This window comes from Erinaceus europaeus, chromosome 13, assembly GCF_950295315.1.
Source record: "Erinaceus europaeus chromosome 13, mEriEur2.1, whole genome shotgun sequence".
Taxonomy (NCBI): domain Eukaryota; kingdom Metazoa; phylum Chordata; class Mammalia; order Eulipotyphla; family Erinaceidae; genus Erinaceus; species Erinaceus europaeus.
The window spans coordinates 10,922,912-10,945,141 of NC_080174.1; the positions used below are offsets into that span (position 1 = coordinate 10,922,912).

Sequence of the window (22,230 nt, forward strand, 5' to 3'; positions counted from 1 at the left end):
CTATCCAATAAATAAATAAAGATAATAAGAAATAATAAAAGGAAAATGCATTCGCTACAGAATACAGTGATCTTATTTGAATAAAATAATGATTGCCTCTCATTATTATTATTATTATTATGTTACATGAATTAGACCTCATGACTTAGAGGATTTTTTTTAATTTTGTTTTTAATCCTTTACTATTGAATAGAGACAGAGAGAAATTGAGAGGGGAGGAATAGATAGGGAAAGAGACAGAGCGATACCGGGAGGGAGCCCTGCTTCATCTCTCCTGAAGCTTTCCCCTGCAGCTGGGGATGAGGGACTTGAAACTGGGTCCTTGCACACTGTCGTATGTGTGCTTAATCAGGTGCACCACCACCTGGTCTCGGTGAGCTACAGGATTTCCTGCCAATTATCTTGTTATAAATACTCACTCACTTTGCCAGCAAGTCAAGCTCCAATCCTAAAGGTCTTACACCATCAAAGGTGAATGAAAAAGGAACACAAGCTTACCAGATAGTTGAAGGGGACTAGTGGGAATGGTTGTTTGTTGTTGTTGTTGTTTTTCTCAGATAGAGGCAGAGAGCAGGAATGAAGCAATGCACAGCACCACAGCATCCTTCAGTGCTGTAGAAGCCACTCTTAGACCTGGGTCACAAAGCAGTGCGCTATCCAAACAAGCCATTTCACTGGCCCAAATAGTTTGCACTTCTTAATGACTTTGCATGTTTTCCGAGGTACAGTCTGAGTTTTGCAAAATCGACTTTTAAGGTACCTTTTCCAGTTGATACACATCAACTGTTGTGATGCTCTCTGAGGAGGTCATAGCGATTCACTGTCTTTAGTAAATGATCATTTAATTCACAGGTTGAGAGTCTTTAATCAGCTGGAAGACGAGCTGAATTCTCACGAGCATGAACTCTGCTGGCTGAAAGACAAAGCTAAGCAGATTGCCCAGAGAGACGTAGCTTTTGCGCCTCAAGTCGACAGAGAGATAAACCGCTTAGACGTCACTTGGGAGGATACCAAAAAACTCATTCATGAAAAGTAAGTCACAAGAACCTTTGTTTTTTTGTTTTAGCTTTGTGTGTGTGTGTGTGTGTGTGTGTGTGTGACATTGGATCATTCACTACCTGTTCATTTGTGTTGGTGTGATCAATAATTCAGTTTTTTTTCCATTTTAGGTATTCTATGTCTCTCGTAATATGAAAAACTTACTCCTACAGAATTTTATTGAGAAAATTGCCTTTCAGTAATATTCTGCATGAAATTCAGCACTTTCATACACAGTTACATGGGGCCAGGTGGTGGCTTACCCAGCAGGGCTCAGGCATTGCAGTGTGTGAGAACCTACCTTCAAGGTTTAATCCCCTGCCCCCAACTATAGGGAGAAAGCTTCATAAACAGAGGAGCAGTGCCATAGAGGTTTCTATTTCTCTTTTGTCTCTTTCACTTCCATTCTCTCTCCCTCTCTATCATACTAGTCTCTCTCTCTCTTTCATTTCTATAGAAAAATAAGAAAAAGGGGGAGCAGTGACTGCTAGGAATGGTCAAGTCATCATGCAGACATTGAGTCCCGGTGATCACCCTGGTGGCAGAAAGAAATAACAACAATCTGAGTTTTTTAATTATTAAAAATATAAATCCATTAACATTTTGTTTTTATATCTTCTATAGTTATAAATAACAATGTGAAAAATATTATCTTACCTAACTCTTAGTATTATCTCTTTCTAAGATTCCTAGATACAGAATTGCATGTTCAAAAATATTTTGCTTCTATTATCAGAAATTATCTTCTTTTGACAATAATCAGGAGACTTATGTTGATATAATGAAAATTTGTATCGGGGATCAGGCAGTAGCACAGTGAGCTAAGCACACTTTGCAAAGACTGGTGTAAGGATCCCGATTGAAGCCCCCAGCTCCCCACCCACTTCACTGGCGGTGAAACATTCTGCAGGTGTCTTTCTTTCTCTGCCCCTCTCTGTCTCCCTCTCAATTTCTCTCTATCCTATCCAGCAACAACAACAGCAATAACAAAAACAATAATAATGACAACAACTAGGGCAACAAAATGGGGGAAAATGGCCTCCAGGAGCAGTGGAATCATAGTGTAGGCACCAAGCCCCAGCAATAGCCCTGGAGGCAAAAAATGAAAGAAAGAAAGAAAGAAAGAAAGAAAGAAAGAAAGAAAGAAAGAAAGAAAGAAAGAAAGAAAGGAAGGAAGGAAGGAAGGAAGGAAGGAAGGAGGGGAGGGAGGAAGGAAGAAAGGAAGGAAGGAAAGAAAGAAAGAAGGAAGGAAGGAAAGAAGGAAGGAAGGGGGAGGGAGGGAGGAAGGAAGGAAGGAAGGAAGGAAGGAAGGAAGGAAGGAAGGAAGGAAGGAAACTTGTATCACTGAAACAGAAAGGCTCATATGTGCTTAATTACTGAACAGTGGCTTAGTTTGCTTTTCTTTGTTTAGCTTTGTTCATTGTTTGAAATTTTTGTTTTTGTTTTGTTCCCTCTCAACATACTCAATTATGGAGTGAAGAAATCACACACATAATCATACAGTGAAAATTTGGTGAGATTTATGTGAGCTTAAGTTGCCCCAAACTTATTTGCATCTTTGCTTGCCACTGAGGACTTGGATTATGTTTTTAAAGATCTTATTTATTTTTAATACTTTCTTTACTTATTGGGGAGAGACAGAGAGAAACTGAAATGAACAGGATGGAAGTAGAAAGCTGAGAGACAGAGCCCTGCTTCACCACTCATGAAGCTTTCTTTCCTCCTGCAAGTGGGGACCAAGGCTTCAAACTGGAGTCTATGTGCATGCTGTCATGTGCTTAACCAAATGAGCTACCACCTGGCCCCAGTCATGGATTTTATTTTCATAGACTTCACTCTTAGAGAACACTTTGGATGTTAGCATTAAATTGAGTTGACTCAGCAGGTGGAAAAAATGCTTTTATTTTTGATTCTAGCATCCACTGGTGAGCATAATTGTGTACCTGGTTCACAGTTATATACCTGGTTCAGTCATAGGTGTCTCTTTACTTTCTTAATATACTATAATAAGTGATCTATTTTTTTTTATAATTACAGCCAGGGCCAATGCTGTGGACTTATTGACCTAGTGAGAGAATATCAAAACTGGAAATCAGCTATATCCAAAGTCTTAGAAAATGCCAGCAATGTGATTGATATCAGAACTACTATAAAAGATCAAGAGGATCTTAAGTGGATTTTGTCCAAGGTAATAATTACAAAATGTGTTAGGCTACCTTAGAGAATCTGGCTTTTTGATCCACAACACAGTATCTGTGTAACACATGTCCATATACTTAGATATAGATAATCCTGCTGCCAAATCCATTACTTCTTAAGACAACTGATAACTTAGAATTCTAGTAACTTAGGGAAATTATCTTATATATAGTTCATTAATACAAGTGGTTTCTGCAGAAGACCAAGCATGTACATGTTTAAGATGTCTTAGTATCAAATGACCTGAGACTCTTGGCTTCCCATTGATTTCTTTCACTAATCAAAGAAACAATTTATATTCACAGCATGAAACTGCCAAGAATGCAATGGCCAATAAGCAGAAAGAACTGGATAACTTTACCAGTAAAGGAAAACAATTGTTATCTGAGTTGAAAAAAATTCACAGTAGTGATTTCATCTTGGTGAAAACAGACATGGAGAGTACTGTGGACAAATGGCTTGACGTAAGATGATCTCACCTGGGATTCTCAGGATTACTTAACAACCAAACGTGTCTCCACTGTGTTTAGGGTCAAAGTAATGTCTTGGATCAAAATATTATTTGTGGATGCCACTTTTATTCTGAGTGGATTTTACTTGAATGTTAAGCAGAGAAGCGAAGTAGTACTGGGAAGAAAATTGTGTCTCCATAAATTTGGAAACAGTCACATTTACTTGGCAGGCTTTCTAGAACTTCACAGAATTTTTTTCTGTTTTAAATTGAAAAACTAAGTATTTTCCCCCTGAAAATTCTAGAGTTATAAGGGCAAAATAATGTATAAACATTGTACTTATTGTCATACGTTGATGCTAGTAGGGTAAAGTAAAAGACGGCCATATTTTATTGAAATGTATTGGATTCTGTTACTTATAGCCTTGGGTTATACCATGAAATAAGTCACTTGATTTTATAGGGTTCTGCATCTGAATTTACACATATTTTATATTATTCCCAGTTCAAAATTAGTGAACCCATTGTACCTCTATTATTAATATCTAGATTCAGAATTTTAACTTACAGTGTGTTCCTTTACACTAAATCACTAAAGTCAGGCATTTATATTTGTATATGGTAGTTAAATAATTGCAGGGAAATGTATATACTCCCACTTTCAGAAGGAATTGTGTGGAAAGAGCAAACGCACGAATGCTTTATTATATGGCAAGGACTGCTGTTTACAGATTTATTAATTTATAGAGATGAATTGAGAGAGAAGAGGGAGGTAGTGAGGGGCAAAGAGACACACCTGCAGCACCGCTTCGACACTTATCAACCCCCCCTCCCCAGCAAGCGGAGACTAGGAGGTTGAGCTCTGACCCTTGGGCACAATAACATGTACATTCAACCAGGTACCTTGTCACCCAGTCTCCACTGCTTTGTTTCAAACATCAAAAGTTGGCCAATCACATGTGCACTTACTTTTTTATAAATATGCTTAAACCCAATGTCCATGTTTACATCTCAGTATTACAATTATAGTGCTTATAATGCTACTTAAAGAAAAAAATGCAAGGGCAAAGAGATGGCATAATGGTTATGCAAAAAGACTCTCATGCCTGAGGCTCAGAGGTCCCAGGTTCAGTCCCCTTCATCTCCATAAGCCAGAGCTGAGCAATGCTCTGGCAAAAAAAAAAAAAATAAGAAGAAAGTAAATAAAGAAAGAAAGAAATTATTGCTTCATTGCCCCAAATAAACCTCTTCTTGTTGAATCCAGTCGTTGTGATTTATGTTTTAGGAAATTTCAATGGACCTGCTGTTATCAGTTCCCTAATTTACAAATGAAACTTGAATGTCTCAGAAATTAAATCAGGGGAGTCGGGCTGTAGCGCAGCGGGTTAAGCGCAGGTGGCGCAAAGCACAAGGACCGGCATAAGGATCCCGGTTCGAACCCCGGCTCCCCACCTGCAGGGGAGTCGCTTCACAGGCGGTGAAGCTGGTCTGCAGGTGTCTATCTTTCTCTCCTCCTCTCTGTCTTCCCCTCCTCTCTCCATTTCTCTCTGTCCTATCCAACAACGACAACAACAATAATAACTACAACAATAAAAAAAAAACAAGGGCAACAAAAGGGAATAAATAAATAAAATAAATATTAAAAAATAATAATAATAATAATAAAAAAGAAATTAAATCAGTTTTCCCAGTGGTAGAAACAATATATATAGCATTTATTAGAGTTCAGTGATTAGTTTATAATGATTTTGTAAGGTTTTTTAAGCTATCTACTACACTGATTAAGGAATAATGAACGCTTTTTGTACGCATGTGAGGGACACCTTGAAGGTTCCAAGCGTCAGTGATACATCCAGCTTCTGTTTTTAACTCCAGGTGTCAGAGAAGATCGAAGGAAACATGGATAGGCTGAGGGTCAGCCTATCCATCTGGGATGATGTGCTCTCTGGGAAAGATGAGATTGACAGGTGGTCGAACAGCTCCGTTCCACAGCTGACTGAAAGTATCAGCAACCTGAACAACAGCCTCCAAACAGAACATTTTCTTAAAGAATTTGAGGTAAATTGACTGTACTTGTAAATGTAAGCTTTGAGCATGTCCCTGGCTAGAATGGGAAAGGAAAAGTGTCTGCTTTTGCAATGACTTTAAAAGCTGAATAGGCAGTGGATGATAATTTAATATTGTAGTTCAGATGATGGTGGGTACTATAGTAAAGCTTGGACCACCTTTAAAAGTCACTAGTTAATGTTCAGGAATTTTGGGAGTCGGGTTAAGCGCGGGTGGTGCAAAGCGTAAGGACTGGCTTAAGGACCCCGGTTCAAGCCCCCGGCTCCCCACCTGCAGGGAAGTCGCTTCACAGGCGTTGAAGCAGGTCTGCAGATGTTTGTCTTTCTCTCCCCATCTCTGTCTTCCCCTTCTCTCTCCATTTCTCTCTGTCCTACTCAACAGCAATGACATCAATAATAGCTACAACAATAAAACAACAAGGGCAACAAAAAAGGGAATAAGTAAATAAATATAAAATTTTTTTTAAATGTTCAGGAATTTTTCCTATTAAATGTTAAACATGATCATTTTAAAAAGATATTTATATTAGTGATTTAATAGTGATTTACAGTATTATAAGATAATAGGGGTATAGTTTTTTATATTTTTTGTTAAGATTTTATTTATGAGAAAGATAAGAGGAGAGAGAGAAGGAGTCTGGTACATGTGCTGTCAGGGGTTGAACTCGGGACCTCTTGTTTGAGAGTCCAATGCTTTATCCACTGCACCATCTTCCCAGACCACTCTCCCAAGGTCTTTAGAGACAAGTTGACAATGTGTTTCAAATGTCTAGATTTCACATACTGTAGTTGTCTTTCACTTCTTTACTTCATTAAGTATAATCATACCTAGTTCCAACCAGTTTGTCATGGAGGGCACAGTATCTTTTTAAATTATATCTAGACTTCATTGAGTCTGTGTCCCATACCTGCTTTACCCAGTCAGTAGACATTTTGGTTACTTCCATATGTTGACTATTCTCAGTAATTTATCTTTGAACATGAGGGTACATATAACATGTCCTTTTTTGTTTGTTTGTTTTTCAAGATTGAGTTGCAGCAAACAGGGAGGGGGCTTAGTGAATAATATACATATGAGGCTGAGTTTGATCACCAGTATCCCACATGCTGAAGTGTTGCTCTGGACTCTCCCATAAAATCAACAGATTTCTCAAACATTGGCTTGTATAGAAATTCATCTTTAAATGAATTACATTAAATGCAGTGGTAAATTGTTTTATAGTCACTATTCTACACATTGTTACTTTCTAGGGCTCTAGAGTGATGGACATCTATTCTATCTATATAGTGGAAATACTGTGAACTACCAGCTAGCTACCTTGCATCTCTCCCAACTCCGTGTGCAGGGCCATCATTCTGTAGCTTAGAAAGATGGTAAAAGCCTCAAAAGGCGGCTTGCTTTTTTTTTTAAAGGGGGACAGGGCTCCATCTTAGCAAAACCTGTGTGCAGAAGACTCCTCTTGATTTCTGAAATCCAGGAAGGCAGTCTTAGGCTCATTATTTCTAGGATCAGTCACTCACAAAAGTGGGATTTTATATTTATTTATTTATTCATTTTCCCTTTTGTTACCCTTGTTTTTTTATTGTTGTTGTAGTTATTGTTGTTACTAATGTCATTGTTGTTAGATAGGACAGAGAGAAGTGGAGAGAGGAGGAGAAGACAGAGAGGGGAGAGAAGGCTAGACACCTGCAGACCTGCTTCACTGCCTGTGAAGTGACTCCCTGCAGGTGGGGTGCCAGGGGCTTTAACCGGGATCCTTATGCCCGTCCCTGTGCTTTGTGCCACATGCACTTAACTCGCTGCGCTACTGCCCAACTCCCTGGAGTGGGATTTTTAATGGCCATGTCTGTGTAGTACCTCAGTCAATTAAGTCTGTGAATCAGATCCAACCCAGGGCCTGACAGTGTCATGATGGTCACCGGGCAGAAAATGAAGTGGAGTGGGAAGGTATGCCTCCTTGGTTTCATAGGCTGCTCCTAGGGAAAGGTCAGTGGGTCTAACAGTTTATCACATCTTAATGGGGAGGTTCATGCCTTTCTGGAAGGAACCAATCTGGAGTCTTGTCGGTATTCACTTAAAAATGCCATATCTAGAGGCTGGATGATGGTATATTCTGGTTGAGCATACATATTACTGTGTTCAAGAACTTCGGTTTAAATCCCTGCTCTCCACCTGCAGAGGAGAAGCTTCAAGAGTGGTGAAGCAGTGCTGCAGGTGTCTTTGTCTCACTCTCTTTCTCCCCCTTCCACATCGATTCCTCTATCAAATAAATAATTTAAGACACATTTAAAGGTTAGCAAGGGGGAGATTGAAGAAATCATATTAAGTGAAATAAGTCAGAAACAGAAGCATGAATATGGGATGATCTCATTCAAAGGCAGAAGTTGAAAAACAAGATCAGAAGAGAAAACACAAGTAGAACCTGAACTGGAGTTGGTGTATTGCACCAAAGTAAAAGACTCTGGAGTGGGTGATGGGGAGAGTACAGGTCCAAAAAGGATGACAGAAGACCTAGTGGGGGTTGTATTGTTATATGGAAAACTGGGAAATGTTATGCATGTACAAACTATTGTACTTACTGTTGAATGTAAAACATTAATTCCCCAATAAAGAAATTTTTTTAAAAAAGAAAGAAAACTGAGAAATATTATGCATGTACAAACTATTGCATTTACTGGCGACTATAAAACAATTCCCCCCAATAAAGGAAAAAATGTTAAAAGAAAGAAAAAGATTAGCAAGGTAGCAAACCAAGGAGGGTGGCTGCCTCCTTGTCTTCGTGTGTGTAAGCCAGGTTAGGGTTAGGGTCCCCACTGCATTGGAAGGAACTTTGGTGCCATTGTGTCTTTGCCTCTCTCCCTCTGTCTCTCTGTCACTGTCTTTTCTTTTCTATTTGCAAAGTTGACCCATATCAGTGAAGTCCCCCTGATGACAAAAATACTGCAATTAAAACCAAGAGGAATAGTGTAAGAGCCCCAAATAACTAGTGAAGGTTACAAACATCTGATTTGCCTGTTTGGTCTTTCAACTGTTCGTTTAAGTGTTGGTACAAACAACAGAAAAAAAAAAAAAAAAACTGTTGATATCAATTTCCTAACTAATCTACTTCCTGCTTTAACATCTTATAAAATTGTGTTTGAAATGTTTCTTATAGTCTACAGTAGACGTTTAGATGTATATTTGCTTTGAATAGTTCAATGCTGCCACAGTAACCAGTAGTGTGAATGCTAATGAGGAAATGACAGTTAGTCTATTGAAAATTTCCAGTGACTCAAGACTTTTGGTCAGTGTTTAATATTTTCCAGATTTTTCTCCAGTAAAATCAGGTGGGAAAGAAACATCCATGTACTCCCTCACATTCCATTTGAACGTTAGTGGTGACATTTCCCCACATTCATAAACAAAATCATCTTTCAGAGAATGAAAAGAGACTAATTTTTTTTTTACCCTGAGTTAAAGTAGAGGCCTTTAGAGATGAAATAAAATTACTAACTGCCAAATATAGAATGCCAGTGTTTTGAATAATCTTTTAGTTCCCCTGTGTCTTTGGTTTTGACAGTCTGAAGTTAAAAGCAAAGCTCTGAGACTGGAAGAACTTCATTCTAAAGTGAATGATCTTAAAGAATTAACCAAGAATCCAGAAACACCACCAGACCTTCAGGTAAGTGTTCATTTCGTAAAAAAAAAAAACTACTGGATGGTGGTAAATCTGGTTGAGCACACACATGTTACCATGTGCAGAGACCCAGGTTCCAGCCTCCTGCCTTCACCTGTGGGGGGGAAGCTTCCTGGGCTTCAGGTGCTTCTCTTCCCTTCTCACTCTTTTTATCTCCTCCTTCAATTTCTCTCTGTCCTATCAAATAGAAGAAAGAGTTTTTACAATGGTTGCCAGGAGCAGTGGATCTATTGTACAGACACAGAACCTCAGGGACAGTCTAGTTTGTAGTACTCTTATTATTGGTGGCAATAATAAGAGCACTACAAACTAGACTCTAGATCAAAATAGTGTGTGTATATATAATCTTCGTATTTTATATGAACTGCATGTAAGATATTTAAAATATTATGTGTCTTTATACTTTATATAAATATGTCTTCTGTATTTATTAGATTAAAGTACAAATAGATTACATGTGTAGGGCTGGCAAGATAGTTAACTTGGGAGGATCCCTACTTTACAGATTCAAGCCCAGCTTCGGGCACAATGGGGAAAGCTTTGGTGCTATTGTGTCTTTCCCTCTCTCCCTCCCTTTCTCTCACTCTGTCTGTTTTGTTGCATTGCACCAAAGCAAAGGGCTCTGGGGAAGGAGGGCAAGGAGATGGATGGGGTAAGGTAGCTTTCAGGTACTGACACGCAATGATGGACATTATTTGGAAAGTGAGAATGCTTTGCAGACACTTATCGTTGTGAGATAAACAGTTGTACCCATGTGCCAACAGCTATTTCACAAACCATTAACCTCATGAGAAAAAATAAAACAAGCAATAAAAAAAATTAGCCTAGAGTATTAAAGCCCCACTGATGCCCACCCCTACAAAAAGTTTAAAGTGATACTTATCTTTAAAGTAGACTTACAGCTCAGCTAGATAGTTCACCTGCTTTGTCATGTATACTGTGTGGGCTGGAGCCATACTGGGGAAGATTTGGTGTTGTTTCTCTCTCTCTCTCTCTCTCTCTCTCTCTCTCTCTTTCTGTTGTTTCAAAAAAGGTGGCTTGGAGCATTAAAGTCCTGTTGAACAAATTTACATATAAATTGCATATATAAAACAGATCTGACCACAGAAAATACTGTGTTATATAAATACATATTACAAATGCATGTAAAAATTGGTTCTGATCATGAACAAAACTACAAAGATAACTTGTGAGTGTCACTATGTCAAGGACATAAATAGGCACCAGTTGACTTTATTTATAGAGTAGAGATGGAGGCTATATTTAGTGAGAAGCTATTGTTGTCCACTCCTGGGGCTTCTTAGAAACTAGAACTAAGTCAGGAGTGGGTGACCCCCCTCAATAAAATGATAAAGAGGATAAAGGAAAAGTTGGAACTGTAAGTGAAGTGTTTTATAAGAGCATTTTAACCATAAATGAGTTGCTAGAAATGAGGATTAAGCTGTTATGGCATATTTCTGGTCACAAACATATCATCAAATATCTAACTAAAAACTCCAAACATTTCTTTTTCTTTCTTTTAATTAGTTATTTAATATTGACTTGCAAAATTGTAAGGGGAATAATTGTAATAGGGATTGATGTGATTCTATACAGTTTTCACCACCGGAATTCCGTGTCCCATCCCCTCCATTGGAAACTTCCCTATTGTTTATGCCTCTGGGAATATGGATCAAAATTCTTTTTTTTTTTTTTTCTCTCCAGGGTTATTGCTGGGCTCAGTGCCTGCACCATGAATCCACTGCTCCTGGAGACCATTTTTCCCTCTTTTGTTGCCCTTGTTGTTGTAGCCTCGTTGTGGTTATTATTATTGCCATTGTTGATGTTGTTCATTGTTGGATAAGACAGAGAGAAATGGAGAGAGGAGGGGAAGACAGAGAGGGGGAGAGAAAGATAGACACCTGCAGACCTGCTTCGCAGACTGTGAAGCAACTCCCCTGCAGGTGGGGAGCCGGGGGCTCGAACTTACGACAGTCCTTGCGCTTTGCGCCAGGTGCGTTTAACCCACTGCACCACCGCCCGACCCCTGGATCAAAATTCTTTATGGGGTGCAGAAGGAGAGAGGTTGCTTCTTCTGGCTTCTTCACTGGATATGGGCATTGTTAGGTCGATCCATACCTCCAGCCTGTTTCTATCCTTCCCTAGCGGAGTAGGGAGCTGGAGAGGTAAGGTTCCAGGGCACATTGGTGAAATCATCTGTTCAGGGAAGTCAGGATGGAATCATAGTAGCGTCTGCAACTTGGGTGGCTGCAGTGCTTCTGGGGACGTCTGAGCTTTGGTGGTGAGGTTTGTTAAGATCAAGAGTTGTAGATATTTGTCGTTTTCTGGGAGAGTCTGGACTTTCCACCCTTACTTTTTCCATGGCTGTGCCTCCTGAAAGTCCGGGACCCCAAACATTTCTAATATGAAACAGTTGTCTGTGGTCATGTATTCACTTATTCCCTCACTCATTGTCCTGACCAACTAGTCCAGGGCAGATGGGGTGGGGGTGGGCTCCCAGCTTCTCAGGGACAAGTGGGACCCAGTGAGCCTGAGGTGCGCAGCTCTGAGATGAGAGAGGAAGCTGGAGCTTCCAGAGAGACGCCATGAATGGGAGGGGAAGAATGTAGCAGATACATCCGGATGGTGTTTTCACTGGGAATCCATCTTCTTTTTCTTCGTGAACAAGATAACAAAAACACCATTGAATAAAGTGATACTGTTTGAGGATCTGTGGTTCTCTCACCCTTTTCTCTCTGTCTCTTTCTCTCTCACACACACTTTCTCTGTCTCAGGGAAGATAGATGGCAGGCTTGCACCTTCCTGCAACCTAAGGAGAAAGGTTTTACTGGAACTACTGACAGAGGGGAACAGGGTGGTGGTGCAGCTGGTACAACACACTTGTTACCATGCTCAAAGACCTGGGTTCAGTCCCTTAGTTTCCTTCTGCAGGGGAGAAGCTTCATGAGTGATGAAGCAGTGCTGCAGGTGTCGCTCTCTACTCGTCTCTCACCCGTCTCTCTCCCCCTCTTGATTTCTCTTCATCTCTACCCAATAAGTAAACAGCACTTTAAAAATAAATGATTATTTGGAGGACGCGAAGTCAAGTCTGCTGCCTTACAAAGTGTGGGGCAGGCCAAGGCTGCCTGCAAAGCAGGAAGTCCTAGAATCTTGTTTCCAATTACATTGGTAATTTGAGGACTAATTGGCTATATTGAAACTACACAAATATTATCTGGGGACAATAAAAAGAGATCCCCAGGGGAAGTACACAGTGACAACCATTATGGCAGTGTGATGAGACCAAAAATGGCCTAGGAGCAGAAGCTGCTGTACCCATTGAAAGGCTTTCAGGAAAAGAGCTACTGTCACCATTACAGCTTCTCAATTAGCTGGACTCAGACCGAAAACCAGAACTACGGGTGGCTTCTAGTATGAGTCGCAGACTGTGGTCTCCACCTAAATATAAAGAGGTCCTATTGCTGACCCTCACCCACAGACCCCCTGCTCCACTTACAGGTATCTATGATGAATATAGAGGTTGTGTAGTTCAATAGCTAACGTTAGGGTGTGTGGGTAGAAGTTAGTAAACTTTCATATATGCAAAGGTTACCCAAAAGAGAGCCCCCATGGTGTGTGCTTACTTTACAGCAGATTTCTTTTTTTTCTTTTTTTATTTATTTAAAAAAGGAGACATTAACAAAACCATAGGATAAGAGGGATACAACTTCACACAGTTCCCACCACCAGATCTCCATATCCCATACCCTCCCCTGATAGCTTTCCTATTCTTTAATCCTCTGGGAGTATGGACCCAAGGTCATTGTGGGATGCAGAAGGTAGAAGGTTTGGCTTCTGTAATTGCTTCCCCGCTGAACATGGGTGTTGACTGGTTGATCCATACTCCCAGCCTGCCTCTCTCTTTCCTTAGTAGGGTGGGGCTCTGGGGAAGCAGAGCTCCAGGACACATTGGTGGAGTTGTCTGTCCAGCGAAGTCTGGTCAGCATCACGCTAGCATCTGGAACCTGGTGGCTGAAAATTGAGTTAACATACAAAGCCAAACAAAACTGTTGAACAATCATGGACCTAAAGACTGGAATAGTGCAGATGAAGTGTTGGGGTGTGGGGTCCTCCATTTTGTAGATAGCTGGTAGGCATATTTTAGTTATATTTCAAAGGGCCTGTAGCTATACTAGTTTGCTTTTTTTTTTTTTTCCCCTGAGCCTGAAATCTGATATGCAGGTGGATCCAAGTTATTGTCTGGGGAGGTGATGTCATAGCTGGAAAAGGGACAGAAAGCTGGATCAGGGAAGAGAGTAGCTCCCTAATGTGGGGAAGAGGTATAAATATTGTTGACTGTAAACCACATCAATTTGATTTGCTCTGGAGCCCATGTTCAGCTTAGGAGCCTATGTGACCTCTGCTTCCTTGTAGATCTGAGCTCACATTCTGTGGTCATGGGTAGGAACATTCCAAGCTGCCCCAATATCGACCCATCTTCCTCAGGTGTAGCAGAGTATGTTGTCCATCATCCCTTTGGGGGATGGGACATTCTCTACTGTTGCTGATCCAAGTTGAGGGCAAGGTCCTATGTGGGGCCCACAAAGGGGTCTATTTTGTTGTTCCTTATAGAGACGACCGGTATCAATGGAGAGAGGGAATAGCAGAAAATTTTTGGGGGTAGATAGCTTACTAGATATTACATAAGACTTGGTTTATATGCTCTAGTTAGACCCATCCAAGAATGAGTTAAGAAGAAAAGCTATTAAACTGAGTTCCAGGGAGGAATGTTGATTCATACAGAAGGTCAAAACAAGGACATATGCAAAACATAGATGTTATTCCAAGGGAACTTTCAAGGGAAGATTTAGGCTACCCCAGACCAAGGGAACTTTCAAGGGAAGATTAGGATGCCCCAGACTAAGGGAACTTTCTAAGGAAAACATACTTAGAATAATAATAATGTTGTTTAAGGTTATTCTTGATGTTAATAAAAACAATCATGCATGATGTCAACTGTATCCTTGATGTTAATGAAAACAATCTTGCACGATGTCAACTATATCTGGGTAAAAATTGTTTAAAAATAATGCTCTGCAGAGAGAAAAACAGAGGTGCCTCTCTCCTGCACTTGAAGCAGCTAACCTGTCTCTCACTTCATTCATTTCGCCAACTTCCCTTTCCTTCAGGGATCCTAATAACTTTGCCAGGGCTGGCCCCCAGCAATTATTTTCCAAAAGAAGAGAGAGGTTTTTGTCACCTCCTTGGTCATTCTGTGTGAGCTATGATCTTGTGTATTCCCCGGAACCTAGGTTGGCACTATCTGTCACCTGGATGTCCAGTGTCAGCTATCCTTATTCTTCTCAAATCCCCATCACTCAAAATGTTTGGCTGCTGAGTTCTCCTTCTTTGGACAATTGCATCTGCATCTCTCTAAACTTACGTGTCATTTGTTTGTTTGTTTACAATTAATGGTCACGTAAGTAGAATTGCTATTTAAAGAATATTCTGGGGACCAATTGATGAGCACACACATTACAGTGTGCCTGGGCCCAGGTTCAAACCCCCGGTTTGAACCTGCAGGGAGAAAGCTTTTGGTGAAGCAGGGCTGCAGGTGTTTCTCCATCTCCCTCTCAGTTTCTCTCTGTCTCTATTCAATAATAAACAAATAAAATACTAAAAAAAAAAAAAAAAGAATGTTCTGGTCTTCACAAATTTTAATGAAATCTTACTCTATGCTTAGTTTATCGAAGCAGACCTGAGACAGAAGCTGGAGCATGCCAAAGAAATTACCGAGGAAGCAAAAGGAACTTTGAAAGCTTTTACGGCTCAGAGTACCCAAGTGGAGAAATTTATTAGTGACATAGCAAGCTGGCTGACAAAACTAGAGGAATCCCTCATGAGTTGTGCCCAAACTGAGACATGTGAAGGACTGAAGAAAGTAAAAGTAAGTCACAGACCATCACTGTTTAGATTTCACCAATGAGATTGGCTCCTCTGTTCTGTGGTCTCTATACTCACAATATAGTCTCTGCTTTCAAAGCACCAATACCAACCAAATCATGATATTGGACACTGGCAAATAAGAGGTGAAGAGTGAATGAAGATGGTAATAAATTGGAGGTGAATCATTTAAAAAACAGAATATTGGGCTGGGTGGTGGCGCATCTGATTGGGCGCACATGTTACAGTGTGCAAGGACCCGGGTTCGAGCCCCCAGACTCCACCTGCAAGGGAAAAGGAGCAATGAAACAGGTCTGCAGGTGTCTGTCTCTCTCCCTCTCTATCTCATCCTTCCCTCTCAATTTCTGGCTGTCTGTATCCAATAAATAAGTTACGTTAATACTTTTTTTTAAGTAAATAAAAATAAAAAGCAGAATGCATGTGCTGCTGTGGAGTCTGCCTAAAAGTTGTACTTAATAAGGTGGTGTGGCTCTTCTCATTTTTGTCTTTATTTTCTTTAGAGCCAGAGTCTCACACATGTGCAACTTCATCTCTTGGGACCATGTTTTCAATCAGACACAGACAGGAAGAGAACCCCCCCACACACATAGCTCAGGAGCTCCCCCTAGTGCCATTGCATTCCCCATGTGGTGCTGGGGTTTGAACCTGGGCTGAGGGCATGGCAAGAGATACACCCTAACTGGTGAGCTCTCATGCCTGATATTTTTTTTTCAAAAAGATAGAGCCTGTAAAACATTTTTTGAATTGCCATGAATGTCCACACTTATTTGTCAAATAGTTTTACATATTTATTTATTTATATTGGTCAATATGACTGTCTTCAACAAAAGAGGGATTTTTTTTTTAATTTCATCAGGGTTATCACTGAATCTTGCTTTCTGAACAAGGAATCCACCACTCTATGCAGTCTGTCTTTCTTTTCCTTCCTTCCTCCCTTCCTTCCTTCCTCCCTTCCTTCCTTCCTTCTTTCTTTCTTTCTTTCTTTCTTTCTTTCTTTCTTTCTTTCTTCTTTTCCTTATTTCTGTTTCTTATTTTCCTTCTTTCTCTTTCTTGTTTACTGCCGGGCTAACGTGAGGGTGTTTCTTCCCGGGCACATGCTCTCTGGGTTGGAAAGAACTCGACCGGAGCCAATCTGGGCTGCTGCTTACTCAGCGATGCGGGAAAGAGACCAGGAACTCATGGCGGAGCGGGAACGCAATGCGTCTTCATTGACCAGAGACAACACTTTTATATATTTAAAACTGGAAGTGGCAAGTCGGAAAAGGAAATGGCTAGGAAAAGGGGTGGAGAAAAGGAAAGAGTGGGAAGGTCGAAAGCTTCCATAGCAAGGGTTGCTAGGGTTTTAACTGGCGGGATTAATGTACCCTCAGGCAGGGCAGGTCTCGAGGTAGAAAGAAGATAGATCAGGCAAAACAATGATTATGTAAATAGGCCAGAGTGTCAGCAATGGAGGATGGAGCAGGGAAGCTGCCTGACAGTTTCTTTTCTTTTCTTTCCTTTCCTTCCTTCTTGTTTTTTTTTTTTTTCTTTTATTTTTTACTTTCTCTCATAGAGACTGAGAAATTGAGAGATAGGGAGAGAGAGAAAAAGAGACACCAACAACACTACTTTACTGCTTATGAAACAAGCTTCCTACAGGTGAGGACAGGAGACTTGAACCCAGATCACTGTGTTCTCTAAGGGGCATGTCACCATCCAGCCGCTGTGAAAGATATATATTTTTAAAAACAGTTCTGTGCCTTCTGTCCATAATTATACTCCTGATTAGCTGCCTATAAAGCTCTCTGTTGAGGTGACATTGTACTTCAGATGAAAGACATATATTTTCATTAGCTACCAGTACTCTTTTTTCAATGTGACCTTATCTTGTGATAACTTTTTTTAAAGATACCTTTATTGATTTGTTTTTTTGAAAGAAAGACAATATGAAAGAGAGGCCAGATGGGGCTGGGGGGGAGAATACAGGTCCAAAAAGGATGACAGAGGACCTAGTAGGGGTTGCATTGTTATATGGGAAACTGTCTTCCCCTCCTCTCCATTTCTCTCTGTCCTATCCAACAATAACAACAATAATAATAGCCAAAACAATGATAAAACAACAAGGGCAACAAAAGGAAAAATGTACATGTACAAACTATTGTATTTACTGTTGAATGTAAAACATTAATTCCCCAATAAAGAATTTTTTTAAAAAAGGTAACTAATAAAAGGCAAATGTACAAAGAGAGAGAGAGAGAGAGAGAGAGAGAGAGAGAGAGAGAGACAGACCAGACCAGAGCACCACTCAGCCCTGGCCTATGGCAATGCTGAAGGGATGTGTGTGGTGCGGGGAGTTCCTGGCAGGCAAGCACTGTGCTCTAATATCAGTTCGGTCCCTGGTCTGCAGTCTCCCCTTCCCCCTAGAATTCACCTACTCATCTGTTTTTGTGAGAGAGGAAAAGAGAGGCCAGGGCAGTACAGTGGCATATAGTGATGCCAGGGATAGAAGCCAGAGTCCCAGTCCTCTGCCGTGAGTACTTGTATTGTGCCTGCATGGAAACCAAGAGTGTGACTCCACTTGTGTTCAAGTCACCTGACTAAACCGTTTAGTCACCTGACTAAACCCGAGTTCATGGGATATAATCTATAGAGATGTAGTCAATGTGCCCACAACCCCAAGCTATCTTAACTACATCCCAGCAACTGTTTGTCATGAGTCTTAAGAAGAACTTGTCAGAATTCTGACAAAATCTACACAGATCTACAAAAATGTCATCCTTCCAGGTCAGGGGGGGAGGGGAGACATCCACCTTAAAGTGTATGTTATTGAGTGTATTTCAAAAGCATCCGTTTTATTATTTATTTATTTATTTATTTATTGCCTCCAGGGTTATTGCTGGGGCTCTGTGCCTGCACCACGAGTCCACTGCTCCTGAAGGCTATGTTTTTCATTTTGTTGCCCTTGTTGTTTTATCATTGTTGTGGTTGTTATTGTTGTTGTTATTCGTGTTGTTGTTGTTGGATAGGACAGAGAGAAATGGAGAGAGGAAGGGAAGACAGAGAGAAGGAGAGATAGGCACCTGCAGACCTGCTTCACCACCTGTGAAGCAACTCCCCTGCAGGTGGGGAACCAGGGGCTCGAATCAGCATCCTTACGCTGGTCCGTGCGCTTTGTTCCACGTGTGCTTAACCTGCCGCGCTACTGCCTGAGACCCCAGTTTTGATATATTTTTTAAGTGCTTTAAACAGTAGATGCAGTCTTCTCTTCACCATAGTGGATGTTTCTCATGGCACACTTTTCTTCTGCAGGAAATACAAAAAGAACTCCAGAGTCAGCAGAGCAACATCAGCTCCACCCAAGAGAATCTGAATAGCTTGTGCCGCAAGTACCCTTCTGTGGAGCTGGAGAGGCTGGGCAGCGCCATGACTGGACTGATAAAGCAACAGGAAGCCATGAACCAGCTGTGTTCCAGAACACAGGCCAGCCTTCAGGATTCTCTGGAAAAACACTTCAGTGGTGAGACCACAGTCTGAATAGTCCCTTGTGAGACAGAATGCCAACCCAATGTTGCTTAGAAACTGCCAGCAATCACTTAAGACTTTTCAGAAGGATAACATTTTAAATATGTCAGCATTTGTGGAGCAATAGAAATATTTTGCTTGAGGGGGCCAGGTGGTGGTGGCAGGTGAAGTGCACATAGTGTGAAGCGCAAGGACCAGCATAAGGATCGTGGTTCTAGCCACTGTCTCTCCACCTGCAGGAGGGTGGTTTCACAAGCAGTGAGGCAGGTCTTCAGGTGTCTATTTTTCACGCCCCCTCTCTGTCTTCTCTGTTGATTTCTCTCTGTCCTATCCAACAACAACAATAACAACAAAGATGTGAAAAATGGCCTCCAGGAGTAGTGGATTCATAGTGCAGGCACTGAGCCCCAGCGATAATCCTGGAAGCAAAAGGAAGGAAGGAAGAGAAAAATGTTATATTCGTGATTTTGAGCACACAGAGATTTCTTCCTCCTCCCTTAGGCCCAAAGTAATCTCAGAACTCTGCAAATCCACTTTTTACTTGAAGACAAATACTGTGAGGCCAGGGAAATATCAGAATGGTTATGCAAAAGATTTTCATGCCTGAGGCTACAAACTCCCAGACTCATTCCTTGACATCACCATAAACCAGAGTTGAGCAGTGCTCTAGCCAATTTTTTTCCCTGTTTTTTTCCCAATATCTCTCACTAAAATGCAATGAATAAAATACACTTTAAAAAAAAAAACATGGCCATTTGTTCTCTCACACAGTTCTTTTTAAAATATACTTTAATTTATTTATTATTGGATAAAGAGAAATTGAGAGAGGAAGAAGAGATAGAGAGAGAGATACAGAGACACCTACAGATCTGCTTCACCACCTGTGAAGCTTCCTCCCTGCAGGTGGGGACTAAGGGCTTGAACCCAGGGCCTTGTACACTATAATGTGTGCGCTTAACCAGGTGTACCACCACTGGACCCCTAAAATATTTTTTTAACAGAGAGAAACACTGTGTTTTAAAATACAGAATACCAAGAATGGAGGTCTTTTTTCACAACACTTTCTGAAAAATCTCCAGGTAGGAGATGGGACTGGAAATCTGGAAACCCTGATTCTCGCCTCTCTTGAGCTTTTTTTTTTTTTTTTTCCTCTCTCGTCTTCCTCCTGCCAAAGGAAAATAGGTAAAAACCAGTCCAGTTGGATGAGTTCCTTAACTCCAGCCCCTTACTCCTCCTTAGGGAACTTAACTCGTAGTGCTGGTAATGAAATTGGAAGACCGTCATTTTGATAATTTTGAATGTCAACTGAATACCCTACACAAAGCTTACCTGTATGGAAAATTACTTCCACTGTCATGATGAAGTGGCACAATAAACTTGGATGTTAGTAGAGACCATGAGACGCTGAAAGTCCTACACACAGGCCAGGAAATCGGTAGCCCTGTGCCTCTGACCCATATGTCCCTGTGCCCCACACAGTGGTTCTCTGCACTTACGCAGCTAGAATACACCAAATCAATGATGGAAAGAGTATGGTTCTTCCTATTGTCATAAAATAATTCTGCATACCTAAACCAATTCTTCCCTGAACTCTCACATATTCGAGCAACTAGTTGTCTGCCTTTACAAAAAGAAATGAACATAATGCAACAGTACATCCTATAGGAGTGCAAATTTCTGTCTGTTCTCCAGATATTTTTTTCCCCATGTTGTCGTGAACAACCACGGCCATTGATCATCTGTATCATTCTTTTCCTCCTTCTGAAACATTTTGCAAGGCAGCATGCTAGAGATCAAAATTAATTCACTATGGCAACCCTGAAGACACAGTGTTTTTGGATTTATTTCTTGCTTTTATTTCTTTTGAAAGAATCTATGCTGGAGTTTCAAGAATGGTTTTCTGGAATCAAAGCAGCAGCAAAGGAATCATCCAACAGAACTGGTGACAGCAAGGTTCTAGAAGCAAAGCTCCATGATCTCCAGGTATGAAAACTGGCAGTAACTTTCCTTCTTTCTTAAACTTTACTCAGTTGTCTTCAGCCTAGGTTTAAATGATCACATCCCCTAAGTCTTACTTTATTCAGCCTTTCTTCTTCTGTAACAGAATTCAGTTTCTTGAGTTCTACGAGGGTAAAGCATCATTTAGAGTTGCAGAATTTGTAGATCCCACCTCTCCTTCTCTTAACGTATTGGTTATAATTTAAACCTAATTCAAAACTAAATGTAACATTGATTTCTATAGCAGTACAGGTAAAAATAAATTGTGGTTATAGAGAAGTTTTTGAAAAGAAGACATAGATTTTATTTTAAGTTACCTAAAATCTAAATGGGGAGTTAGTTATATCAAATTAAAGTAATAAATCAATTAGATTTCCAGCTTATTGGAGGAGGAGTTAGTGGCTTATTGTACAGTGACTGACACATAGATACAACTTCTTGTCTCTCCTTAATAGATGTCTGTAAGACAGCCTTCCCTTGGATCTTTTCCTGCCATCAAATACCAGGACCTTAGAGTTCTCCTATCCCACCCCCTTAAATAACAGATTTTATTAGGTTTCTCGGGCTTTTTACTGTATGAACTCAGAAAGAAGACCATTAGAAGTAGGGTTTTAAAATGATGTCTACTGGGCAGGGGTAGACAGCATAATGGTTATGCAAACAGACTGTCATGCCTGAGGCTTTGACGTCCTAGGTTCAATGCCCGGCACCACCATAAGCCAGAGCTGATCAGTGCTCTGGTAAAAAATAAAGAAATAATATACAGTTTATGCAAATATAGTTTATGCAATAAGGTTCTGAAGTCTCATGTTCAGGGCCTGGGTGGTAGTACTCTGGTTGAGCAAATATGTTGTCAGATTAAACCTGAACTGTTTTATATTTGTGTATGTATATGAAATGACTGATATGTTTTTATAATGCAGTATTTCCTATCAAATAAAAATCAGAAAATAAAAAGATTTATTAAGTAAATAAATGAGTTACAGAACAGTAGATTCAATTTGAATTTTGGCCAAATTTTGCAAATGAGTCATCTGAGCAAACCACTGTGTTAAGTACTGCAAAATTTCATGTTTTTTTAATTAAGAGAATTTTGTGACCTAGTAGGTGATGACAATTATATAGATAGTTCATAGGAAGTTAGAATAGACAGATATTTATAATAAAGGCAATGATTTTTGCAAGAAGGTTGGTGAATTCTTCTGTGAAATTGTTCAGTTTCAGTTTGAGATGGCGTGGAACTAAGTGAAAAATCTGAGAGATAATTGCAAATAAAACCCTGGAGTTTAGGGTAAAGATAAGGATAGTACAGTAGTTTGTTGTTGTTTTTTTTTTTTTTGCTTAAATCTCAGAGAAA

General features: G+C 40.3%; 1 protein-coding gene across 2 annotated transcripts in view; it reads left to right on the top strand.

Annotated features, from left to right (window-relative positions):
- The window catches only part of SYNE1 (spectrin repeat containing nuclear envelope protein 1), a 606,430-nt gene that overhangs the window by 233,423 nt on the left and 350,777 nt on the right, over nucleotides 1-22,230 (top strand). For both annotated transcript variants that reach the window (XM_060205315.1, XM_060205316.1), the window contains 8 exons: nucleotides 853-1,032; nucleotides 3,076-3,226; nucleotides 3,543-3,701; nucleotides 5,564-5,746; nucleotides 9,315-9,416; nucleotides 15,154-15,357; nucleotides 18,663-18,870; nucleotides 20,746-20,858. In XM_060205315.1, the coding sequence (XP_060061298.1) occupies nucleotides 853-1,032; nucleotides 3,076-3,226; nucleotides 3,543-3,701; nucleotides 5,564-5,746; nucleotides 9,315-9,416; nucleotides 15,154-15,357; nucleotides 18,663-18,870; nucleotides 20,746-20,858 (1,300 nt within the window). The remainder of the gene's footprint in view (nucleotides 1-852; nucleotides 1,033-3,075; nucleotides 3,227-3,542; nucleotides 3,702-5,563; nucleotides 5,747-9,314; nucleotides 9,417-15,153; nucleotides 15,358-18,662; nucleotides 18,871-20,745; nucleotides 20,859-22,230) is intronic.